The sequence below is a fragment of the Macaca mulatta genome, chromosome 6 (assembly GCF_049350105.2).
Source record: "Macaca mulatta isolate MMU2019108-1 chromosome 6, T2T-MMU8v2.0, whole genome shotgun sequence".
NCBI classification, from domain to species: domain Eukaryota; kingdom Metazoa; phylum Chordata; class Mammalia; order Primates; family Cercopithecidae; genus Macaca; species Macaca mulatta.
In genome coordinates this window covers 12511799-12532072 of record NC_133411.1, presented here as the reverse complement: position 1 = coordinate 12532072, position 20274 = coordinate 12511799, and the positions used below count along the sequence as shown (strand labels likewise).

The 20274-nt window shown below is 39.7% G+C and overlaps 1 protein-coding gene across 4 annotated transcripts in view; it reads left to right on the top strand.

The window, feature by feature from the left end:
* The window catches only part of CTNND2 (catenin delta 2), a 933204-nt gene that overhangs the window by 528200 nt on the left and 384730 nt on the right, over positions 1-20274 (top strand). For all 4 annotated transcript variants that reach the window (XM_028849344.2, XM_028849341.2, XM_078004620.1 and 1 more), the window contains one exon: positions 11768-11962. In XM_028849344.2, coding sequence (XP_028705177.2) covers positions 11768-11962 — 195 coding nt within the window. The remainder of the gene's footprint in view (positions 1-11767; positions 11963-20274) is intronic.

Genomic DNA, 20274 nt, shown 5'->3' with positions numbered 1-20274 from the left:
TCCAGAAATTCTAACTCAAGAATGCACAGTGGCAAATATTGCCCTTGATACTGTGGAAAGAAGCTGTCACTGGGTTTTTCTTTCTCAAATATGATAAATTATCAAAGATTACTGAGGAATTGGAAAGAATTAGTGGCATGAAAAAGAGAGACCAAAATAGAAAATTGATGTAGAAAAGGGAAGTCAGTATTTATTTCTCTTTAGAATAAGAAATACACACACACAGTCACACACACACAGATATATGAACACACACACACATGCGCGCACACACACACACACACACACACAAAGGCATTCATTATTCAGGGTTTAAGCTCAGCTAGTTAGAAGCAGATAATGCCACAGTTTTTTCTATGGCTGAGTCAGGGTCTTAGTCTGTTTGGGTTGCTATAAAAAATATCATAAATTGTGTAACTTACAAACAACAGAGATTTATTTCTCGTAGTTCTGGAGGCTGGAAAGTCCAAAACCAAGGTGGTGGCAGATTCATTGTCCCATGAGGGCCCACTTTTCGGCTCATAGGTGGCCCCTTCTTGCTGTGTCCTCACCTGGCTCTCTCTGGGGTGTAAGGGCACTAATCCCACTCATGACAGGTCCACCCTCATGACCTCATCACCTCCCACAGGCCCCACCTCCTAACACCATCACATTGGGTGTTAGCTTTCAACATAAGAACTGGGGGCCAAGGAGAGCACAAACATTTAGACCCTAGTAGTCAGTTCGCTTGTTGTTATTCACATGACCAAAAACAGTCCCCTTCCCCCAACTTGGAAGCTTTTCTCAGATATGTAATATTTACTGTATGTAGTCAAAACAAATTGACTTTCTGTACTAGAAAGCATCACTAACATCACTAGGGTACCATACCAGTTGGTTGTTTAACAGTATATTCTCTGGATAATGACAACATTTGAAAAAGGAGATGGGAGAATTTTAGCTATAGATTGGTTTCATCAGTTTTGTATTGAATTAGAAAATTAATGTTTTAATGAATACAACTGCTATTCAAATGATCATTATATGTACATAACCCAATACATAATTGAACTTTAAAATCTAAGTGCACACACACATATTAAAGCTTTTGAGAGGAAAAGAATCAAAGGAAAATTTTAGTTCTCCTTAGAACTGTTTATTACACAACAGACTTCCTCTCTTCTCCAACTCGTTTTATATATGCTGAATATTATGTTGAATAAAATAATAAAAATTAATAAAATATTGATATAGAGAGGTTATAAAATGTAAGTACAGAGAATTACTGATCTGTGAGGCTGTTTGTCATTTCCTCCCTTTAAATTATGCTGAGAGTTAGGGTGTCTTTTTCTTCTGGAGTTATGACAGAGGTCACTCTGTGAGTGTTGGTGAAAGATACAAAGCAGTAGAAAAATGATATGGGGAGAGTACATTTTAAATTTGCATTTTAGAAGCTAAATGTCTGATTGTTTAAAGGGAATTTGTGCAGCCTACCTATGACTTATCTTACACAATCTGAGGAAAAAGGCCTCTGTTTAGGGTGTTGAGATGTAAAACATCTTAGTTTACATGTTTTTCAAAATATTTGAACCCATTTACAAAGATTACTGCATGTTTAATCCTATTCTTGCCTGTTAAGCTTATTCTTGTTCATACTTGAAAAGTTCATCTGTACCCCGTTGATGGGCAGAAGCCACATAATCAGAAATGAACAGTTAGCTTAGTTCCCACAGCAGTCAGCACTATGGAAAGCAGAATGGAGACTTCTGGGCTCCCTGAAGCTTCAGCCCACAGGTCTGGCCTGCTTTGCATCTTGATGTAACAACAACAACAACAAAAGTAGATTGGGAGCACCTTGTTCTGGATTTTTTCCATGGAAATATTCATCATGATCCATAATAATGAGGTCTGGAAGCCAGACTCCAGATGCACTGTTGGAAAATTGCACTGATGGGGTATTGAGACACAGCTGTTGAGAAATAAAATGCCACTCACTGGTAAGGAAGAATATCTGTGTGAATATGGCCATTAAAACTCTGGTAAGTGACTCGTTAATAAAGTACCAAGTCATAGATTGCCCTGCATCTGTAGTTCATCAGGACAATCAGAAGTTTGTGGTGATGAAGACTCTGGGTCCACTCCTCCCATTAACTACCAGAAGCTACTCCCAGGGACGAGAAGTAGTTTGAAACAAATCTTAAATACAAGGCTTCTCTCAGGTAAAAATTAACCTTCACAGATTAAATTTCTTTACATGCTTATGTCAAAAGACTTCTAAGTCTGAAGTCAAATCATGTTGCTCTTCTGTACAAAGATACTGCAAATTCCAAATTTTGATCACTCCATAATTTCCTATTCTACCTGGTCTCAGCTGAGAAGGGTTTAGGGTGCCTGGGTAGAGTCTTTCTAGGAGTCTTTTCCGTATCTTCAGTCAGGACTGTCTCTCACTCGAAGGGTATGGCTACAGTAGTTCTTTATAGCAAGAGTTCACAAGACACACATGGTTGTCACAGCACTGACCCCACCCTCCTCAGACATCACGCTTGATCCAGCCCAGAGACCTGCAGAAGGAAAGGGAAAAGGCAGAGGCAGGAAATGTCCTGCCATCTATGCCTGGCCACAGCCTGTGACCTCCCAGGGTCTTTCCAGCAGGAGGCATGCTAGGATCGTGCCCCTAGGTGTAGCGTGCTAGGGGCAAAAAGCAGCCTCTACTTTTAAAGATACCTGCAAACTTCCGACACTAAAACCTCATCTAAGAAGAAGTTCCTTCCTTCCCTCACTTTCAGGAATTGATATTTCTGGGGATATTCTGAAGCTCCAGCCTTAAAGGGTCTGTTGAGGACCAAACCTTGACACATGCTCCTTAAGATGGAGCCATCTAGCCCCACATCTACTAGTTTGACCCCTAGCCATCCAGAGCTTGGATGCTTCTTGGAGACACCTGGAGAATGTTTGAGCTGTTCCATTCCCTGGGCCCCTCCCCTGAGGTCCTGGTCTGGAGTGCACCCACAGCATTGCTCCTCTTTAAAAAGTCTCCCAGACAAATGCCATGCATGTTCTTTCAGGGTTGAGAGGCCCTGCGCTATCCTTACATATGTGTGTATTGTGGCAATGCAGGGAACCTAGATACTTGCCTCTCCAGAATCACCCAAGAAACACCATAATCATAGCAAAAATGTTCCAGCCCACCCATGTCTAAAAAATCCACCCTGACCCAGACATGGTGGTCAGTCCCCTGTAGTCCCAGCTACGGGAGAGACTGAAGGTGAGGATCACTTGAGCTCAGGAGTTTGAGACCAACTTGGACAACGTAGTGAGAAGCCTGTTTTCCTAACAGTTTGGGAATAAATGCTTGTGGTTAAAAAGAAAGTACAGGAACAAGGGGCAACAATGTACTGTCTTAAAAAAAGTCCACTCTGAAAATGGAAAGATGCTCTTTCCCCACTAGAAGTGACTCTTGCCCCAGCTATCCTGCTCATTAAGGCCTTTGAAGTCCCCCTGGTGTGGGGCCTGGCCAACTGTAGCTAAGATCAGTTGCTCTGCAGCAGCTGATAGAATGGTCACAGTTGTCATGGCCAGCACAACTTGTGCTTGCAGAGCCCAGGCTCATGAGCACCTGCATTACTAGTGTCTAGCTATACTCTTGACCTGTGCCTTTCTTGAGGCCACTTGTGTTTGCCTAACAAAGCAGGGGTGCTGGGCACAGTGGATCACACTCATAATCCTAGCACTGAGGCAGGTGAGACCATGGCATTGATGGTCTGTCTCCGGGACTCCTAGTGACCAGGTATGTATTCATAGCTAGACAAATATGTCCTAGCTTCTCAAAGGGTGGTCCGTGGACCAGCAGCGCCAGCATTGCCTGAGAACTTGCTGGAAATGAAGAACCTCAGGCCCTTCCTCAAACCCATTGAGCCAGAACCTACATTCCAATTAGGGCATTGATATGCATGTGGCATTTTGAAAAACACCAAAATACATGGCTAGTAAATTTGGTGCTACTTCGTATTTCCCGTGAGATAGGAAACCCAAAACAGATATTGGTTACACGTGTCAAACCATCCCTATGTACTTCGTATGTTTCACTATTACCAATACCAGCTTAGCCATAGGTTCCTACTGGTTCTTCATTAAGTTGGAGCCGTGCATGAGGGGTGGGGTGTTACACTCCATCCATGTCACTAGAGAGGAAGAACAACCGTCCACTGAAAGTAAAAACGCAAAGCTTGATACAGGACGTCACATTACTCATTATACTCCATTACCACTATCATTATGTTCCAGATGCCTGCCTGTCGCAAAAAGAACTGAACAAAAGAAGCCTGTTTCCCTAACCGTTTGGGAATAAATGCTTGTGGTTAAAAAGAAAGTTCAGGAACAAAGGGCATATACTTTTATAGGGATGAGATCACATGGACATGCTTACCATGATGTCCTGGGCAGTGATTTTGGCTGTTAAATTATTTTTGCTGGAAAGGATTTGAGTCCCAACAGTTGATAGTGTTCATTTTGTAAAAGGTGTGATGAGGTTTAATCATGACAATAAATTGTATTGGAAAACCTCATCAGGAAAGTCACAGGAACAAATTCTGTGTTTTGTACGCTGCCAGAGACTGCATAGTATTCAAGCTATTAGTGATAGCAGCAAAGCTGTACTAAGTTAGTACAATATAAGAAAATCTAGCATTTATGAAATATGATGGAGAATTTTTTTCTTTCCGAAAACAGATTTATAATAGGATCATTTTATATTATCGGATGGCCTGTTACACTGAAATTATTTGTTTCAGTGCAATTTTATCTTCGAAATCATGTGAATTAATAATGCTCCTTCCAAACCTAAGTCTGAAATACAGCTCTTAACCTATATGAGAAATGTGTCCTTATATCTTTACATTGATAACAACATGATATAAGATGTCAAATGAATTACAACAAATTAGTGATCATTTGCAAATGAAATTCAGTTGATAGGCTTGATTCAGAATACATAGGGAAATATTTTGGGGTCCTTGAAATAGCAGGTTTAATTTTTGAATTAACATAGGAGTAGGAAGGAGATTTTGGAGTTTTGGGTCAAAAGCAAAAATCAAGAATAAAATACGTCAGTCTCAGTAAATAGAGTTCAGAAGGAAGAATGTGAATGTGCCCAGTTCCTCATGGATACTCCTGAAGTAGCCTCTGAGGCACACCTTTCTTGATGTGCCTTCTCTGAGATAAGTTTTATCATGATGAGGTATTCCTCAGATCTAAGATGTAATATTTGCACACCTCTCAACAATTTACCTAGTACACATTTCTGAGATAATGTTAACCAAAGTTAAGTTAATTTTTGTATATCTCAAAGTGTTTATATGCTGATACCACTTTTTCCCCCTGAAGTTTTATGATAACAGGTATCAAGCCAAACATTTTAAGAGGTTCAAAGTCCAGAAAAGAGCTATTTCAAAGCCATCAACTATCAGAGAGTACAGGCTGACTACACTACCTGCAAAGCCATGTTGCCTAGCGATGCTGACCTGTCATCATGGGCCATACCCCTAAAATCAGGGTGTCCACAAAGGAACAACAGCAGTGTAGATTTCCAAGGGAAAAACTGGCGTCTAGTCCAGGCCCCACCCTTCTCTATAGAAGTTCCCTTTTGCCCTTCAAAGTTGTAGTTTCATTAATAATTAGCAACGCATTAACTGATTACACAATTTTTAAAACCTCAATTTTGTTTTGGACTTCTCTTCATATCATCAGAAATTTACTTTTTTTTTTCCGTACAACAGCACTTTATCTCATAATGAAAGAACTGTTCACAAGCACATTAAGCCTGCTCGCTCTGGCCATGTGAATACTATGTCGTTTAGATTCTTCTTTTTCTCCCTCCATCTCTTTGCAAATGAGCATTTGAAACTGAGTGCTAAATTTGAAGAGACCAGTTAAATAGCAGTATGTCCTTATAAACTATATTGATACTGCAAAATGAAAACATGCAAAAATATATTTCTTTGTAAAGGCAGGTGAATTTGCATTAAATTAGAGAGTCACAAATGATAGAGTATATAAATAAAATAATATGAATTCCAATTAAAAAAAAACAGCATGGACCTGTTTTATTAATGTCGTAAAGTAATTGGCATCACCTGTATTAAGTGGAATTGTTTGAATAAAGCAACAAATGATAAATGGAAGGTGTAACACATTAGATGCTTATTTTTTGAAAATAAATATGCCCATCTCCTCTTTTTCTCCTTTATTTGGGACAGGATGGCTGATGGTGTGATCCCTGCATTAGAACCAGGAGGCTTGGGGGTGCCCATTAAAATGTACATTGATGCATCCCCACGTGGCTGACCTAATCGGAATCTCTTGGGGGTTGTATTCAGAAGTCAGCATCTTCAGCAAGTTTTCTAGACGATTCTTTGAGGAATAAACTAAGATTTGAGAATTAATCCTATTCTAAGGAATGAAAATTGAAATGCCAAAAAAAAAAACAAACCCAAGTAATTGGAGCTTAATTTTCAGCTATGCAGTTCTCCCAAGGTTGTGTGATCTACCATTGAATGCTGCAAATCCTTCTGATAAAAATGTGTTTGCCATGAAATTTCAAAATTTTGAAATTTTGAGTTAAAAAAATCATTTTGTTCGTACAAGCAATTGTAGTATGTACTCATAAAAATTTCATATACTTGTGTTTCTTTTAAAGTCAATATTGTTTCAGTACATAAAATCACTTCTCTGTATATTCTGAAATCCTGGAGGGACGCTTCGTGTCTGCTGCTGGTTCCCTCTGCCTGAGAACCATACAGCTCTTTCTCTAGTGAGGCTCATTCTCTTACTGTCTGCAGCTCTCTGCTAAAATGTCAGATGCTCAGAAAGAACTTTCATGATCCCCCATCCAAGCACCACAACCTCCTGACACTTTGTCTCTCTTCTCACTGCCCTGCCTCATTTTTCTTCAACACCTTTACCTCCATCCTCCTGCATGTAATAACTTATTTTCAAAGCCAGGGACCTTGTCTGTCTTGAGCACTAGGACATCCTCAACTCCTGGAGGTTCCCGGGCACTCGGGGAATGTGTTGAATGAATATATACATCCATAGGGATTAACTAGTACTTATAAATGATAGATGTAAAATCTAGTACATGGAAATTTAGTTGCAAATCATTGCAAAAATAATAAATACATTGTTTTGTTGGCCAAATGAAAACAGAGCCTTGTTGACCCAAGGAAAACATGGTGTGGAACAGGAACAGGCAAGACACAAGGCTGTGAGCCATATGTAGCCCTTTTCAGCTGTGCAATTTCTGGGCAATTTCTGTGCCCATTAAATTAATTATTTTCTGTGTCAAGAACCCCTGGAGATCTGTCACTGGCTTCCTACTGAATTAGCAGGTGTTTGTTATTTTCAATTTGGAGATTTAATTATGCCCTCTTCCTTTCTAAAAAGGATGGCACCTTTTTGTGGTCATTTCGGTGTTTTCTTTCCTTAGGAACTTCATTCATTCCTGCATTATTTTAAAAATAATCCATTAGAAAGCACACATATTTTTAAGAAAAGATAAAACTATAACATTCACATTTTGCAATAATGCTTCACGACATTATCTGAAAAATGACTGTTACTTAGATTATTTCAAATTGAAATCTTCAAGTTGTTTTTGAAATTTGGATAGTTTATGGTAAGAGGTATTCAACTATTTTGTCAAATCAAAAGATATATTTGCATGCGATGACAATTTATTGATTCAAAGATTCAGTGGCTTGAGGACACCTATTTTGATGTTGCTTTATCAATTGCACAGCACTTTCACACTTAATCTCTCTCATCTGATCCTCCAACAATACCACTTATATTATTATCGCTGTTTTTACACTTGAGGAAACGGGATCAAAGAGTTTGGTGAGTTTCCTGGGTTTATCCAGCTAGTTAGAGACAGATCTGGGACAGAATTCACATATTCTTATTTCGAGTTCTTTGGGCAAAAGTGACACAGGAAACAGCAGTAAAATTACTACTTTAAATACGATTTCTGTTTCCCTCAAGCTGTTGAACACCGACACCCCAAGGACACCTTTCACGTGTAGAATTTGAGGCTGAGCCATGTTGTCACGATTCCTCATGGTAGTTGTACATGGAAATGAGAACCAAGGAATAAATGTGTCAACATAGAAGCAGGCGATGTCTGAGGTCTTGTGCCCCTTCATTCTCCAGTGGTCCCTTCTGCCCACCTCGCTGAGTCCCTGGAGTCCATACCTCCCTCCCTGCCATCGGACTGAACCCTTTCCTCTCTGCCCCGACACCAACCCCACAGCCAAGTGGTCAGTCATCATGTAGGTTCTGAGCTGTGTAAGCATCCATTCAGGTCACCTATTGCTGCGGGGAAGAGGAGATGGCTGTGAGGTGCCATGGCAGGACATGTGGTAGTTCTTAGACAGCAAATGCCTCAGGCTTAGTCCTAGATCAGCTTGAAAGCCCTTCCCAGTTTTGGGGGGGGCTCTCTGAACCTGTAGAAGCAGCAGCCAGCACAGAATATATGTAGGGAAATTCCAATACCCGTTAGCCCTCCTGCATCATGAAATCTTCCTTAGCCTGTAAGCCGAGTACCCATGTTTCAGCTGTAAGTCTTCAGGCTCACTTTCAGAAATGCATGTATATGAAAAACTGCCAATGCCTGAGCTCTCTAGGCCCCAATTTTGTCCTGTGAAGAGAAGAAATAGGAAGAGCAAAACCCTATTATAAAATTGAGACATCAATGCTGGATGATGTAGGAATTGTTGCAGTAATTGATCAAATGCTTTATAGACACAGGTATTATGATTGCATGACATGATGTCTGTCATGGCAGGGGAAACCATCAGGGCAGTTGGTCTGGTCTGTGGCTCTACTTCCCCTTTTCTCTTTGGCTCATCCATGTTTTGGTTGCACTTTGCCATCTTGCAGGGTCTTGGTCAAGGCCAGGTTCCCAGGATTGTTCTCCACCAGCATAATGGGCAAGAACATCTGGCCTTGACATCTGTAACATTTTAGACAAAGTTGAATTTTCTCCAGCATTTTTTCTTGTGATAATAACAGAGTTCCAGTCCCTGGCAAAGACGTAAATTCCCATGAATGACGTTTTGAGTCCAGTGTGATGCTTGCAATTCACTTTCAAGTAGACCATAATGATGAAAGAAAATTGCTACTAAACAAAAGGACATTTTAGTTGAATCAGCAAATATATACACCATCTAATGACATTTTGTAGCAGATTCCCAGAAAACATTGTGTGAGAATTTTTTCCTTGAAATGGCCCCAAATAAAGTAGGCCTTGTTCGTATGCATCTAACATGTTCTTTCTTGAACACGGGTGGTAGAACACATGAATTCCAGCAGTGACATCTTTAACCTTTGTTTCCTTGGCTCTTTTTTTCCCCTAGTTCTCTGTGTCTCTCTTGCCAATAACTGTGCCCACCCTTGAGCAATCGAAACTTGATCACAGTGGATAAAAAGAAGTGTAAATCATGTTCTTTTTAAAATGCCTTATCTGATTCAGAACTATGCATAATGCTTACATATGTAACTGTATTTTGCACAAGCATTTACACAGGGAAACACTATGGGCTTATAGTTTTACTCAGAGCACTCTAATACGTAAAAAAGTATAGTGTCCTATTCAGATAGTTAATTTGATTATTATATTTGTAATAATATCAGCACATCAAAAGATGGATATCCACATGGATAGACTTTAAGATTCTTCCTCCTTGCCTAGCACCCTTGGTCATCAATTTGATTAATGGCACTCATGAAAATTTCTGAATGCCAAATAAATGCATGTAATAAGAAGATTTTTACATATACCCTAAGACCATGTTACCAGTTAAAAGTTCAGCAGATCCTCTCATTGGTCATCATTGGATGTTTTTTGATGCTTAGAATAAAGGAGTAATGATAAAGTAACAACTCTAAATGTACCAATGATGGATAACTTTTATTTATCTCTGCATTTGGATGTGATGACTGTTTTTGTTTTTTTTTTAATTTTTACATTTTTAAATCCTTAGCAATATTTTCAAAACCTTCAGGAATAAGAATTGCCAACAGGAACGCAAAGTATATTGTACTTAAATATATTCCTGGAAAATATAAGCTTGAGATAATATTCAGAGTGATGTTGGCATTTGATAAATCAGATGCAGTGAACCTAATTATGCAAAACAGTTATTTTGAATCTATCATTCATCGGAGCGCTATCTAAATCGGAATTTAATTACCAGCAAAGAGAAAAGTAAGGAACTTGCCTGCCCTGTCCCTTTCTCCTCCTCAGAATACTCAGTGGTTTTTGTTAACACTGAATTCATAGGGTTCTCACCACTTCTCCAATTATTCAGAAACGCTGTTTTCTGTGTACTTAAAGTAGCCCATGTTAAATATACCAGTAAAACATTTTTCTATTGGCAATTTAAAAAACTACAATGGCTTTTTTTCTCAAATATTCTAGACAAGAATATTACAATTTTGAGTTTATATGTTCCTGCCGAAACAGACCTAACGTCGAGCATTTGAAGACTTTGGCTTCGAAGTGCTCCCTGAGGAAGGCAAAATGGAAGGAGAGCTGTGGAGATATGGCCAAGATCCAGGAATCCCAGCACCCTGACATGTTAATCCAGAATGGAGAGGCTGAACTAGGGCTGCTGAAAGACAGTTGCCGGTTAAATCCCAGTGCTCCATGTGGGGATTAGTTGTAGGATGTAGCTGAAGGCTCATTCCCAAAATCAGCCGTTGTCTCCTTTGGTTCCTGTCTGTGTTCTGTATTCAGCATGGAAGACGCCACTTCCCCTTGATGCCCCAAGGCCATCTTATTGCCCCAATGCAAATGATTCCCCTGATGTTTCTGCTCCAGTGGTTCTGACTGTACCTCAGATAAAATATTGGCGCTCAGTCAGCGTCCTCTTTCCTGTCTGTCAAGCCAGCCTCTTCGCCCACCCTAAAGTCTTATTTCCTGATGTACAGAGGCTTCCTTTCTTCCAAGACCTTCTCATGGTTCTCTGGTCCATAGCATTGCCTCACATCAGCACCTCTTCCCATACCATGCAATGAAGTGACACAAATAAGGATTTATAAATACTACAAAGTGATGTGTAGCCGCAATTTATACATTAAACCAGTTAGTGGCAATCATTCCTAACTTTTTCAGAGAGAGGCAGGCTAAATGTAAATGCTTCAACTGAAGAGGGTCAGAGTAAAGGAAAATATAACTTGTAACCTTTTTCTTTAATATCTGCTTCTCTCGGGGATTTAAGCTGTTGTAAGTTCAAACATTTTGGTTTATCCTTTTCCCAGGGAAATACTGCTGATGGGAATAAATTCTGGTTCATTTTTTAGGAACAACATCAAGATGGCTTTGCCATTGTAGCTCATCGTTTAAAATGATTTCTATTGTACGATTTAAGCTGCAAGGACTATGGGCTAATAAGAGATTTTTAGGATTGACTATCTACCTGATTCCTTTAGTGAAGAACCTAGCTACATTCATTAGGTTTTGAGAAAAATAACATTTCACCGGTCTTGTTCCATGTGGGTTTATCTCAGAAACATCATTTTTAGAGTGAGATCATGTTTGGTCACGAAGCCAGGCAGCTGGGTGATGCCGATAAGCTGATGAGATTGACGTATTGCTGCCATTTCATGTTATTCATTTGATTTCCTGAGAATTTCAACAATTTTGTCCAAAAAATTTGAATATGTCTTTGATTAATCAAGTTCTGTGTGGAGGTTGCCTGAGCCTTGATGCCTCTCTGTTAATTTATTTCAGCTGGGTCTCGAGCCTCATATAGCAGCCAGCATGGGCACCTGGGCCCGGAGCTGCGGGCCCTGCAGTCCCCGGAACACCACATAGATCCCATCTACGAAGACCGCGTCTATCAGAAGCCCCCTATGAGGAGTCTCAGCCAGAGCCAGGGGGACCCTCTGCCGCCAGCACACACCGGCACCTACCGCACGAGCACAGGTGTGTAATCAGGACCCCACTGGGTGGCCTGTCCACAGGGGGTGGGCTCTGCATGGGAGCTTCAGTAACACTCCCAAATGAAAGGTGTGTGTCTGTGTGTCCACTGGCCCCACAAGCACTGTGACCTGCTTCTGTCAATGTCTGTAATGATAATGGTGGAAACAGAGTATGACTTTAATTGAGGCTACCTTGTTATAATCTGAACGAAAGGAGGCAAGTGGCGATTGTAAGCTCATTTTGTCAAAGAGAAAAATTGAAAGAAGCAATACTAATGTTTATCAGATCATTATTCACTTATATAATGAATATAAGTACCCTGAGGACATAGTCATTCGTAGGACGTGAAAGACATATGCTTGATGATGGTAAGAGTTTTTTTTCATGATATTGTCTACCTATTTGACAAGCTTGGAACAAAAACATATTTGCTAAACATGTAGCATATTTTGAAAGGCAGACAATTTATTTCATACATACTAATAGATTGAATCACAGAATTATTGTGTGAAGGTTGGATGTTGGCAATTGCAAATGGTTCAATCAATTATATAGCTCTCCTAGATTAAATATATATTTTCAATTGAATACAGCCACAGGTCACATGACAAAACGCAAGTGTTTTCCAGTATCTGGAGCCATTGGCAACATAATCTGTCAAATGTCATAATTAGATTGCTAGAGAACACTTATCTTAACTCTAAAATCGATGTAATTAAAAACAGGTTGAGAATTGCATTTATTATCAAGCTGCACATTGCTAAGTAAACTGGAATGACTGTGTTGCTGGTCTGCAGACAGTACAGCTCTCTCCTTCTTTCCTAATGATATGTCTGAGAGCCAGCAGAGACTGAGGCTAGCAGAGCTGGCTCTCTGCTTCGGAACCTGGCACACAGATCTCTACATCCTCAGACTATTGGAATTTCTAGTGACCGCTAAGTAGAGCATGGCAATTTTCTTAAACTGCATTATGATGCTAAATTACATGCTTTGAAATCAAGGCGAGCCAAGCTGCTTTTATAGTTGATTATTGATATTTACATTACAGTATTTCACTGAATCATAGGGAGAAAGGCACAAAATACTCTTTATTTATTTTTGACATCATAAATGCCACCCCATATTAATAATACATCCCTTGGTTTTCATGGAAAAGAATGCCCATTTATTCTTCTGTCAGATTTTTTTTCACCTTCAGCCTGTTAGATCCACTCCTGCCTGGAGGTGGGTTACTTTAGCATTTAGTTTTGCATGTTATTAAGTAAGGTAATTTTATTTTTATGCACATCTTATAAAAGAAGAAGATAACCACAGTGACATTCAATATCTAATTTGAATAAAAACTGACAACAAAAGAGATTATGTTGATTCTCTGTTCCATATTCATATGCTCTTAGAATTATCCCTTATTAATAAACTTCCAGGAACTTAATGAAAAATTAGCTACATAAGAAAAAGGAAAAAAGAAACCTTCATTCGTCTATATCACATTAAACACAGGGAAGATATCCACACTTAAAAAAAAAAAATTCTAGTGTGATAGTGTTTTCTCTGAGTCAGCGTCAACGAACGATGACCCATGGACCAGTTGTAGGTCACCATCTGTTTTAGTAGTGCCCATGAGCTAAGAATGATGATTGTATTTTTAAATGGTTGGGGAGGGAAATCAAAAGATGATTAATGTTCTGTAGTATGTTAAAATTATATGAAGTTCAAACTTCAGTATCCATCAATAAAGTTATTGGGATGCAGCCATACCCATTCATTTATTTATCATCCACGGTGGCTTGGGCCCTGCAGGGGCAGAGTGAAGTGCCCGTGACAGAGACCATATGGTTGGCAAAACCAAGAATATTTACTATCTGGCCCTTGACAGGAAAAATTTGCTGTCCCCTGCTCCAAGCCATCAATGGAGAGCTATCCAGAATGAATAAGTGTTTTTTTCCTACCGCCTATGAGGAAGGCAGTAGTACCATCTAACTGCTTCAAAGGTGAAACCCATTTGCTGGGGGCTTTTCCTGGTAATAGCTGTGGCAGAGACGTGCTACGATTGTGACATTCAGATGTCCAAGACCCCAACCCAGCCTGCACCTTTGAGCTTAAGGCAATTTTGAGAAAACATGCTGATTGACATAATACAATGGAAATTTCCGGAAGTGCCTGGATGACCTCTTAGGACCACAAGTGGAGGAGGAGAAGCTACCTCTCTCCAGCTCCTAAGCATAAAGCCACAAACTCTCTCTTCCCTGCATCCAACAAGGTTACCCCTGTGTCTATACCTGATTCATATAATTTCATGTCTTCACATTTTCACAGCCACAGAAACTGTATCACAACCTGAATGTATGAGACAATGCCTTTAATATGTGTATATGTCTCTTTATTTAGATATTAAAGACATCATGTATATTAAATTCTGTCTAGTATAACACCCATAAAAATGGAGATTACAAAGAAGTAAAGATTAAATATAGTTATCCAGTAGCCGTAAACAAACATTATAAGTTTGCTTCCAAGAATCTTTGTGGGGGTCATCTGTGTTGTACATACCCCTACCCTGGAGACCACTGGTACAGACCTCTAAGAGACTTGCAGGCCTAAAGCAGATACCCTAATTCCTTCAAAGAAGAGGACGGGTTCTTATGAGGCCTACCAGACTTAAAATGTTCATGGCCTCTGGCTCTTAGCTCAGATGGGTGGCTGAGGGGACTGGAGCAACTGGTCTTATCTTTCTGCCCTTAAGAATAGACCACCAGCTGGAGGTCTTTCAGCACAATTCATAAAGCATTTCCAGATGATACTGCAAGAGAAGTGGGGCAGGAAGATCGAAGGCCAGTTGCTTCCCTTCCAGGGGTCAACACTTGGGAATGAAGAAAAGTAGACATGCCTCAACAATTAGGGAATTATTAGATGGTGTCATAGAAACAAGCATGGGAGGCTGGACAAACAATGGCAAGATGAAGAAGAAAGGGCTGGAGGAGAGATGGAAAAAGATGGTGGTAGGTGGAGCCTAAAAGGAGAAGCTAACTGAGAAATCCCCTTTGGTGGGGACACATGTAGCTTGTAACTGCTTCCAAGGAGTGTGTCAAATGCTTTGGGTATTTTACCAACCCCCAGAACAGTCCTTGGAAGGAGATGCTGTTACGATACTCAATGCTTGCTTTTTGGATCAGAAAACCAAGGCAGAGATGTTGAGTGATATGCCAAGGTCACACAGGTTGTGTGGAACCAGCCTTTAAACCTTCATAGAGGCTGGGCATGGTGGCTCACACCTATCATTTGAACACTTTGGGAGGCCTAGATGAGAGAATTGCTTGAGCCTAGGAGTTCAAGACCAGACTGGGCAACATAGTCAGACCCCATCTCTATTAAAAATAAACAATAGGCCAGGTGCAGTAGCTCCCACTTGTCATCCCAGCACTTTAGGAGGCCAAGGCGGGTGGATCACTTGAGGTCAGGAGTTTGAGACCAGCTTGGCCAACATGGTGAAACCCCATCTCTACTAAAAATACAAAAATTAGCCAGGCATGATGGCAGGCACCGGTAATCCCAGCTACTCGGGATGCTGAGGCAGGAGAATCGCTTGAAGCCAGGAGGTGGAGGTTGCAGTGAGCCAAGATCACGTCACTGCACTCCAGCCTGGGCAACAAAAGCAAAACTCCATCTAAATAAATAAATAAATAAATAAACAAACATTCATACTTAGGCAGTCTTACCCTAGATCCGGGGCTTCGTTGACTGCATTTGTAAAAATCATCATTTAAAAACAAAATAGACAGACATTTATTTTCATCTGTGGAGCTTAATGGTCTTCTATATCCTGTTAAATAATATCTGTTGAAGATACTCTGTGTGCTAGATATACTGGCAGATTCAAAGAGGTTTAAAATCTACTTGTCCTTAAGCATGTTCAATTTTGTTTCAGATAAAGACATAAACATCTGAAAAATTAACCAATATTGGAAGGTAATATACAGGCTACGTGCATATTTCAAAAAAACCCGAAGACATTGAAATGAGAGATTGAGTTGCCCCTCACTCTTCTGCTCATGTCCCCGCTAAAGTGGCCTTCCTCTCTTTTATGGGTAGCAAGTCGGGTCATAGAAAGGTATGGATGTGAATGGAATCACACCAAGGGAAAGTATGAGTGTGATCACTCATTCAGTGCTACAGCTGTCCTCTCTACCAGCTCAGGTTCATGGGCGTGACTCTGGCTCTGGTGGCCAATCTACTTTTTCTGCCCTGCTCTGCCCCATGCTGACCTCACCCCTGGGCTTTCCTTACTCAAAACACCACTAAGGTTATCCTGAGTAAGAGACCATTCTAGGGCTGAGAGAGAGGCAGGGAGATGACTGCACAGAGAAGACCAGAAAAAAACTTCAGACATTGAAGATAAGACATGTTAGATCCCTTAACTTTCCCACCAAAGGGGATTTCTTAATTAGCTTTTCCCCTAAGATTTCACCTACCGCCATCTTTTCCCATCTCTCCTCTAGACCTTCCTTCTTCATCTCTCCTTTCTTCTTAGCTGTCACAAGTAATCCATCCACGCCTGTTACTTTATTATGAAGACTAATTTAAATCTTGGGTACCAGCTCAGATGAGGATTACTGTCTACCTTTTCATAGTCAAACAGGTCCTCCAGACTTTCCTAACCCAAAGAGCTACCTGCCCATAATGTTAGAGACCTCCTAAGCATGAATATAGGAACATCTATGTAATGTTCAAGGAGCAGGGTGCCCAAGTCCTACTCCACACTTCTCCTGTACTCCGGGCTTGTGGATGGTGACAGAAACAAATTTCACTATTGACACAGGAAATAAATAGGATTTCATGAAGCTGAACAGGCATGCCATCACCCAAGGCTGTGTTAGAGAACATGGTCTAAAGGGGGTCCCCATCCTCCCGCCCCAGACCTAACTCTGCCAGCCATTGCAAGATAAGAGCCAAAGACCTTTGTCCCTCACCTAGGTCCAGCAGAAGGATGTGGGCTCTGGGAACAGCACTGCCTGCATCCCTGGTCCCAGGCTTGGGATAGGGAGGCAGATATAAAGTGCTTTGAACAGGGAGGCAGATAGAAAGTACAGCAGGGCCCACATGCCCGAGGACTCCAAGAGGGAGACAGAGCCAGCGTGGTGGCTCCAGAGATCTGGCAGCCTAGGAAAAGGTGAAAGGGTCACTTTGTGCCACAGAGTGGTCCCTGGTTCACAGAGCTCCCGGAGAGTACCCATCACCAGACATGACAGCCACATCTTTCTTGCAGGACCATTCACAGGGGGAGGGGGTAATATAATAGAGAGGAAGGCCACCAGTGTCCTTTCCCTAGTTGAAGAAGCAGAATTGTGTGAACTGCAGCAGAAATGACAGACTTACTTTTACATGACCATCCCCCCAATATTTGGGCATTTATGTCCTGCATGATGAAAATGTAAAGAGGCACAAGTTTAACTAAGGCGTCTATTTAGATAAAATATACATTTCATCTGAGATGAGGCTTGTTAAAACCAGAGATTATAAAATAAGGAGTACAGTGAAACAAGGAATGTGTGGGCCTCATGAATTTGCTTGTGGTAAAGTCTATTAAGCAGAAATAAATAACATGAATTTTTATTTCAAACTCAAACATATGAATGACTGTCAAATTAGGAGTTATTTGATCAACACAAACACTTGACTCTGACAACCCCTTAAACGCATTTTTATAAACCAGTGAAAATGGCCAGCATCTGCTGTGATGATAGTCAGATGGATTTTCTTTTGGATAAATGCTATTTGAAGTGAGTGTTGAAAACAAGCTTTCTGTGATGTATGTGTCAGCTTGTAATAAAGAAAGAATTATCATAGATATGTTGCAAGGAGCAAACCTGCTAAATATCTTCATGAACATGACAAGTACTGCAACATAAAAGGAAAAAAGAATGTGGTGAAAATAGTTACACAAGTAGAGAAAATAGTCTTTAAAAAAAACTGAATCCTCTGCAAGAAGAGCCCAGTGTCTAATGAAGTGATAGAGGGATTACGTAGGACCTGCATGTTCATAATATCGTATTACTGTTATTCGTTGTGATATAAATAATAGTCTTAGTGTCAAAAATATTTTAATTAAAATTATTTGAGTTCACAAATATGTGAATTATCAGTAGTTTATTACTTATTAACTGCTGTTACTTAAAATTTTTAAATCAAGTGCTCCCTATTGGAGCAAGTCGAATAAGATACTCCATAACCTATTAGTTAAAATTTTCACCTTTTTTAGGTTAAAAAGTTAAGGTCCTGGTCAGAAATTTTAAATCAACCCAACGATAAATGTCATCTTAGAACGAAAGAGAAATTTCAGATGCTTACCTATGTGGATTCACTTAAAAAGGTGTAAATAAGAAGTCTAATTGTTTAGTTGAAGGAAGACAGAGCGTTTGTTGGGAGAACAGTTTATTGGTAAAATTCAAAAATATCGTAACTGTCGTCCCTTTGTACAGATAGATCATGAAACCATGTTTATTAATGTCACGTCAACTAGGGATACACATACTGAAAATTGCAAAGCTGGCCTTGACCTGGATGATGCACCCCAATTACTGGAAGATGTGTCACCTCATACGTGGAATTATGTCATTAAGCATAGCAATGTTGAAAAGAATAGAAGCCAAGTATTAGATTTCAACTGCACATTGAATGGGGCTTCATATAATATAATACCAAAAGCTGGAACTTAAGAATAATTAAGACATTACCAGAAGACACAGCACTATGGAACCATAATTACATATTAGCAGATTCTGCCCTCAACACCAGACATGCTCTATCAGTTAAAATTATAATAGAAAAAGCTCTCAAATTTTAAAAATTACTCATTTAATTTTTTAATTGACACATTGTAATGACACATGTACATGTTCATGGGATACAATTGGATATTTTGATACATATGTATGCTGTATACTGAGGATCCAGTCAGGGCAGTGTGTGTATCCATCACCTCACGTGTTTGTCGTGTCTTTGTGGTGAGAACATTCAAAAGCCTCCCCTCTAGCTATTTTGTAATACGCAATATTTTACTGTTAACTGTAGTCACCCTACTATGCAATAGAAGCACCAGAATTCACTTTTCCTGTCTCATCGTAACTTTGTACCCATTGGCCATTCTCTCCTCTATTCATCCTCCTCCCCTCCCCAGTCTCTGGTAACCACTATTCTATTCTCTGCTTCTATGATATCAGCTTCTTTTTTAGATTCCATGTTTGAGTGAGATGATGTGGTATTTCTCTTTCTGTGCCTGGATTAGTTTACTTAGCATGATGTCCTCCAAGCCCGTCCATCTTATCACAAATGACAGGATTTCATTTTTCTTAAATGGCTGAATAGCATTCTGTTTGGTAGATGTGTTACATTTTATTTATCCATTCACCCACTGTTGGACACTTAGTTTGATTCCATATCTTGGTTATTGTAAATAGTGCTACAATAAACATGTGAGTGTGCAGGTATCTCTTTAACATGCTGATCTAATTTTCTTTGGGTATATACCTAGGAGTGAGATTGCTGGATCACATGGTAACTCTATTTTTAATTTTTTGAGGAACCAACATACTGTTTTCCATAGTGGCTGAACTAGTTTATAATGCCATGAGCAGTATATAAGTGTACCCTTTTCTCCACATCCTTGCCAACACTTTTCTTTTTCTTTTTGACAGTAGCCATTCTAACTGGAGTGAGGTAGTTTTTGTGGTTTTGATTCACATTCCCCTGATAACTAGTTATGTTTAGCCTTTTTTTATATACCTGTTGGTCATTTGTATGTCTTGTATTGAGAAATGTTAAGTAAGGTCTTTTGCACATTTTAAAATCAGGTTATTTAGGGTTTTTGTTTTGTTTTGTTTTGCTATTGAGTTGTTGCAGTTTCTGATACATTCTGGATGTTCACCACCTGTCAGATGTATCATTTTTAAATATCGTTTCCCATTCTATAGATTGTCTCCTCAGTCTATTAATATTAATAGCTTGCTTATTAATATTAATATTACTTGTGCATTTGAGGTCTTATTTTAAAAATTCTTGCCTAGCCCAATGTTGTGAAGCATTTTACCTATGTTTTCTTCTAGTTGTTTCAAAGTTTCTGGTTTTACATTTAAGTCTTTAACCCATTTTGAGACGATTTTTGTATATGCTGAGAATTAGGGGTCTAGTCTCATTCCTCTGCATGTGGATATCAATTTTCTCAACACTGTCTATTGAAAAGATCATCTTTTCCCCAATGTAAGTTCTTGGTACCTTTGTTGAAAATAAGTTGGCTGTAGGTGCATGAATTTATTTCTGAA